Source organism: Melanostigma gelatinosum, assembly GCF_949748355.1.
Source record: "Melanostigma gelatinosum genome assembly, chromosome: 8".
Taxonomy (NCBI): Eukaryota; Metazoa; Chordata; class Actinopteri; order Perciformes; family Zoarcidae; genus Melanostigma; species Melanostigma gelatinosum.
In genome coordinates this window covers 23,801,632-23,808,567 of record NC_136641.1, presented here as the reverse complement: position 1 = coordinate 23,808,567, position 6,936 = coordinate 23,801,632, and the positions used below count along the sequence as shown (strand labels likewise).

At 42.3% G+C, this 6,936-nt stretch overlaps 1 protein-coding gene across 1 annotated transcript; it reads left to right on the top strand.

Annotated features, from left to right (window-relative positions):
• Window positions 1–114: 114 nt before the first annotated feature.
• Window positions 115–5,275, top strand: irf10 (interferon regulatory factor 10; the record flags this gene model as incomplete). Its single annotated transcript, XM_079273927.1, has 8 exons — window positions 115–279; window positions 1,641–1,836; window positions 1,986–2,059; window positions 2,539–2,596; window positions 3,121–3,225; window positions 3,314–3,700; window positions 3,879–3,997; window positions 4,907–5,275. 8 exons carry the CDS (start codon window positions 115–117, stop codon window positions 5,009–5,011), a joined length of 1,209 nt encoding a protein of 402 aa, XP_079130053.1. The 3' UTR covers window positions 5,012–5,275.
• Window positions 5,276–6,936: the final 1,661 nt, after the last annotated feature.

Genomic DNA, 6,936 nt, shown 5'->3' with positions numbered 1-6,936 from the left:
AAATATAGAATTGATTTGTTTCGCTTGCAAGGTGGGAACGTCGAGCCACACGCATCTCTGACATTTGAAAGGTTTCTCTTGTTCCTGTCAGACACACCGGTCTCCGTGTCGAAGATGGAAGCTAAGATGCACATGAAAGAGTGGCTGGTAGCTCAGATAGAGAGTGGGAAATATGAGGGGCTGTGCTGGGAAGACGGGCGCAAGGCGATGTTCAGGATTCCGTGGAAGCACGCAGCCAAGAAGGACTACAAACAGACGGAGGACGCGGCTCTCTTTAAGGTCTGCGCTCACGTCATGTTCTCTAACGTGGAAGTTTTGGGTCAAGTACATTTTGAATTTATTATGAGAAAGGAATTGATCCAGAACGCCAGTCTAAATTTGTAAAGGCGGTTGGATAAAACCAATTGTTCCCCCTTTTTAGCTAAATGTATTTATTTATTTTAGGCCAGAACAAGTACGTAAATTGACTGATGAAAAATGATTGTACCACGTTGAGCTACTTACTTTGGAAACAGGCTAAATGCATATTACTAAGTAATTATGCTCTGGCCTGTTAAGCAGAAGTGCCTATTTGTCTCCTTTAAGTCTCCCACACAGAAGCAACATGAACTGCCTCACTATTCAAAACACAGATTTGATTTTATTCCTGATCTTTTGCAAAGGTTTAAAAAAAAAACCCAAAGACAATTTTACTTGCTGCCCCACCAACATGTATTTGCCTCTGTCCAATAACTTTTAATTCATTTGTTAACTATTAACAGTATTATTATTTCACTCTTTTTCAAAAAGACTTCAGTTGGACTGTGTGTTGATTGGAGAAGTTCCGTTTTCTTGTTTCTTAATAATGAGGAGTTGCCTCTTTCTTGCAATGCTGTTTTTCAAGGCTGTGTTGCGTAAGTGTTTGGATTCTATTCCAAGAACAACCAGTTGGAAGAAACACTGTCAAAAGAAATGTACTGGCACCTTTCTGTTCATAGCACATGAGTGTTGACTTTAAACGCTTGTCACTGGGAGGCAGGCAAGCTTCAGCTGATGAGCGAGGGAATGAAAGAAAGAAGACGAATGTGCTCGAAAGACTTTTGAGTCTGCTGGTTTAATTCACTTAAAGGTATTCAGTATACTGTAAAACTAACATTTTATATCTTAGAATTAAGTACATTTAAATTACTTTGTTTCAATACATCTCACATTTTAAGTCATCTGAATCGGAGCCACTTCAGAACTTATCAGCATTCGCTAAAGTTGTATCAAGTAAAAATGACTCGATTTCCAACTCGTTCATCTAAATTAATTTAAGGAACAGATGATAACAAAAAGATTGGTGACTAATATTTCCTGCGTTCACACTGCTCTGGGTGGAGCTTTAGTTAAAGATAATCAATAAAAGAACAATATAATATATATATATATATATATATATATATATATATATATATATATATATATATATATATATATATATATATATATATATATATATATACCCTTTAAAGAAAAGACACTGCTAATAAATATTCTGCAACAAAATAGTGTTCACGTGTTGAAATATATGTGTTTCACCAGTTTTTTCATTAAATCATATTTGTTTTTAATAATTTCATTTAAATAATTTAACTGTCACTGTCGATGTTCACATTCAGGCCTGGGCTGTATACAAGGGCAAGTACAGGGAGGGGAGGGATAAAGCCGACCCCACCATGTGGAAGACCCGTCTCCGCTGTGCACTCAACAAGAGCACAGACTTCCAGGAGGTCCCTGAACGCAACCAGCTGGACATCACTGAGCCTTATAAAGTCTACCTCATCCAGCAGGACAACGGGCCAGCCAGGCCAGCAGGTAGACATGAAGACAAACGCTCCTTTCCTTTCATATCGGAAGGTTGCATTTATAGAATGAGCTTTCCGTTGTCAACTTTTTGCCGATGTAAAAAAGTGGCCCCTTTTTGAATTGCCCTTATTTGTGTTCTCACTTGTTGCTCTCCTCAGAGTCTCCCCAGACTAAAGATCAAGTGATCCAGGATCTGAGGTCTCCAAGGAGCCCTGCCTTTCTGGACACACAGGTAAGTTAAAAACACAGAGCCAATATGCTATGAATTGACTAAAATAACTTGGAACTTGCTGAATACTTGACACTGACAGTGACTCAATGCTAACAATCAGTCTGTCATAAATAGGGCTCATTATGTCTCCACGTCTCAAAGAAAATGGCAGTGAAAAGGTTAGCGGAGGACCATTTATTGCCAGTGTCTTCTGGTCAAATTTGCTTGACTTTTGTCTTTTTTTTTTATACTGCCACTATGAGTCACCAAAAAGTCCCTACCCGACATGTGGAGCGTTCAACAATGTATTTTTTATGTAATTGCTTTGAGGGACTTTGTATTCATGTCCACAAAATGACTTCTTCAGACTGTTGCAGCAGAAAACATTTGGGATGTGGCGGGAAAATCAAACTGGTGTAATCCTGTAAAAACAAAAGATCTGATCCTTACACTTCAACTTTTAACTCCATGCTGTGCTAACCGACATTTTGTTTTTGTAGCTTCGTTGTCAAAAGGAATCATTTCACAGAAGGAAAGAAGAAGTAAAACCATTCACTGGTGAGTGTTACGCACACACACTGATCCCGTTCTACAGCATGTTTAAGGAGGATCCAAAGAATAGGAAGGTCAAACGATCAAGTCATCAAAGGGTCACCATCCCGGTCGATACACCCGGAGGAGCCAATTAGCGCTCACGTCTAAAAGTTAGCACCTCAGTGGCTTAAAGCGATGGCTGAGCCTCTGGAACACCCACGTGGGCGTAGTTTTGTTTTGGCCTGACATTTGGATCCCATTTGAGCGGTCCAAACAGAGCCTGGTCGCATTTGTCCATTTACCTCAAACATGTGAGTGTTGCGAACATGGCTGCAGACGCTTGTTTGTTGCTTCCTGGACTCAGTAGAGGTGGTTTAAGGTGCTCTTTGGATAAGGATACATGTCGACAGGAAAATCAGAAGGAAACTCCAAAGCACTCTCTTTTAAAATATAAAATGCAGCGTTTCGGAATCAAGCCTGTCGTCCGTCCCAGCAAAGAAACAGTATGGATAAAGTTCTGATTGAATAATGTCTCTATTCTGCTTTAGATGATCCGATGAGGGAGCACATGTATTGTGAGCTCACAGGAAAAAAGACTCTAAATCAGAGCCCCGCTACTATAACCTTCCTCAGCCCCACGCTTACTGTATCAGGTAAGCTTACGGGATTATGCACAGAAAAAGAAATCACTGGCCTTTGCGCTGTACGAACCTGAACACAAGTTCCCTTTTGTGCGTGCAGACTTTCGTATGCAGGTGACGTTGTTGTACCAGGGCCAGAGGGTGCTGAAGGTGACCACCAGGAGCCCAGAAGGGTGCTTCATCCTGCAGGGCCGCGTCCCCTTGGGAAACGAACGGATCTACGGGCCGTGCACCGCCCAGCAGCTCTCCTTCCCCTCCCCGGGCTCCGTGTCCCTGCCGTCATGGATGGCTGAAGCGATGAGCCGCCTCATGTGTCACCTGGACAGGGGTGTGCTATTGTGGGTGGCCCCGGATGGGGTGTTCATCAAGCGCTTCTGCCAGGGCAGGGTGTACTGGAGCGGTCCCATGGCCCAACACGCCGACCGGCCCAACAAACTAGAGCGAGAAAAGACCTTCAAACTGCTCGATATACCCACATTTCTCAATGGTAAGGCTGTGGATGCATGAACACAAATGTCAGCCACTAAAAAAAGCAAAATATGATTTATTCAAAGAGAGGCCGATTATTTGCGATGCTTTATTGCTCACATTATTGCTCTATGCAAAGAGGGAATATGTCTGTGTGATCGCATCAGAATATTCCAACATGAAATGTTTGCGTACAGAGCTCCAGAGCTGTTTACAGGGGAAGGGGCCGACGCCTTCTTATGAGATTGAGCTCTGCTTCGGAGAGGAGTATCCAGACCCCAACATGCCTAAAACCAGGAAGCTGATCATGGCGAAGGTGGGCAACTTTCATTATTCCTTTCCTCTTCCATATTTACCCTGAACGCATATGTGCAGATGTTGGCTGTAGATGAACAATGTTTAAATTGATGATTGACTCTCTGTTAAACGCTCCCTAAAGAATTTCTGTTTCATCCCATCAAACTATATGTTCAACATTCTGAAGTGAATTTGATCCTCATCGGGTTCAGATTATTCTGTGGAATTACGATCACAGTTTTGTGGATTTACCCGTGCAAAAGGATGTGCGTGTGTTTTCCCTTTCGTTCTCTCTCATTTGAATTCTAAATGATCTTGCATTGTAATGTTGTGGTGTGAACAGTGTGTCAGTGTAATTTAATGATTGACTTACTTGGACTCACAAAGTTCTATTTGATTTTTACAACATGTTGAAAAACATGCCAACTCTGTGATTAGAGATGCACCCGATACTGATCAAAGATATCGGTCTGACTCAAATAGCCGGATTACGTGTCGGTGACGAAAGGCCGATATGGTATTGGACACCATCATTTCAATCAATTACAATTCCGTAAATTAATATCTATGTAGTTATTTGTTACAGTTTGTTTTACAAAGTTAAGAAAGCAACGTTTAAGTCAAGCCCGATGTTGCCTTTCACATAAAAGAAGGATCCCAGTCTCTTGTAAGCAGTGAGGAATGCAGTTTATTCATTTAATACCGGTATCAGGTCGGTTCTCCGTATCGACAGATACTGAAAGCCCGGGCTGCAAAAGTCGGATCGGTGCATGCCTGTCATTGACGTGCAACAATCCAGTCGGACGCTTCCTATTCCGGTGTGAATGCTCCCTGTCAGTGCGAAGCACAGCTGTAGTATTTCCAAACACCAGCAGAGGTCCGCGTAATCCTACTGATGGTGTACCACGCTGTGTGTCCCGTTGGCCAGGTGGTGCCCTTGTTTGCAGAAGAGCTGCTGCAGAGGTTCAACTTCGGAGAGATTGAGGAGAAGCGGCCGATTCTCACCTCCAACACAGAGAGAGAGAAGATGTAGGACAGGGAAAGCTTCCTGGCACCTGGGCCGCCATGAACAATGTACAAGTGGATGACTGGAGTTCCATCCCTTTTTTCCATGAGAGACATCCTCAGAGCTGAGCAAACAATACAGAGCATCATCAGTGGAAAATGTATACATGATGACGAAACAACGGAGGTGTTGCATTGTAGACCTATTCGTGATGCATAAAGGGACATTACATATTGTCCACAATAATGGCAATAGGTATTAGCTGTTCTTAAAGCAAAACTCTTCTTTAACCCAATAAAACATGCTGAAAACATCTGTCTATATATAGCGTGTGGGCCAAATGTAAGTGTGTGCAGGATTGTCCTCAGGAGACCCCGCTCATCTGATTGAACCACTTCACACTTGGGTTCATCGCTGGTGACCCCGAGGGAGTGCCTTGATGAATTTGGTTCAATTTTGACTCATTCAATGTGAATAAAGTTTGATTAAACAAGCGAACAGTGATCTGTGTAGCAGCAGGGGGGGGGGGGGGGGGAGGGGGCGGGACTTCAGGGTACCTGACTCCTGGACGGTGTTGCCAGATTGGGCTGGTTTCCCCCCCCCCAAATGGACTAGTTTTGAATTAGGGCTGGTTTTGTTAACATTTGCCATTTTCTTTATATTGTGAAAATAATATCACCAAACAAGCTGTCATTTTATGGTAAAAAAAAACAGATCAATGCAGTAAACCTCTTGTCCAGTCACTCACATTATTTAATTCGGGAGATACTTGATGGACAGGAGTTGCATTAAATCGTCATTCGGGATAAATGAAGACCTGCTTAACATGACATCATCATCATTAATCATGGGACTTTGTGGATTTGTTTGCACTCTTTGTGGGCTGCTATAGTCTATTTATCTCACATTTTATCTTTGGTTATTTGATGCAGAGATGAAGCTTTGTCTGCTTCTGATGAATGGTTTTCAGTTTGACACGGATTTCCGGCACCGTTATGATTTGGGCTGTTTTTCTTTCTTTCTTTTTATTAAATTGGGCGGGTTTTTAAAGTTGTGATTGGCCAAACAGCTGTCAGTCTGATCTGGCAACAATGATCCTGGACCAGAATGAGTCCAACATGTCACCTGCAACGGGCCCAAACAAACTAGTCCCCTGTTGCTGCAGGATACTTCACACAGACGGTGGATGAACTGCAGCATCAAACCAGAGTGTATTTCACCGGTGTGACCGTGAGTAAACTGATACTTGTGTTGTTTTTTTCCCTGTCAGATTGTATTTCCTCAGCACACTAACGCTCTGACGTTACCGCCTGCAAAAATACCTCCGCCACTTAAATTAGTGCTCTACTTTGAAAATCGCGGCGGTTAAATCAAAGCAAGCGACTTGGACTGTTTGGAAATGACCTCCGCTAAGCGAAGGCTCCATTTCACCGATGTCTCTCACCGCGAGTAACCGCGATTTTGGGTGTGTTTTTCCGGGATTTGGTGTTCCCAGACTGACGTCATTACCTTTCGCCCTTTGTCTCCAACTGGAAATGTGTTATAGTTTTACTTCATACAAACTCACAATACCAGATGTTTGGATACATGTGAAAGTGACATTAGGCACAATGTACAATGATTTAATAAATAATAATGCATCATATTTTATTTGTTGTGTTTTTAGAGTCATGATCCAGTGACATGAAAGGTAAATGTAGTAATGTTGAAGTAGAAGTATACACTAAGCAGTAGACTGTATTTTGTAAGTTATATTGGAGTATAATGAGTTAGAATAGTGACATATTTCAACACTTCATATAAATATAGCACATCTATTGCTGTTGGGGGCCTTTTAGTTGGGAGCTCCAGGCAGTTGCTTATCTCGCCTCTTGGCAAAATCTGGCCCTGGTGTTTCCTCCTGTGAACCAGAGTGTATTTCACTGTTGTTTCTGACCGTGAGTTGCCTTAGG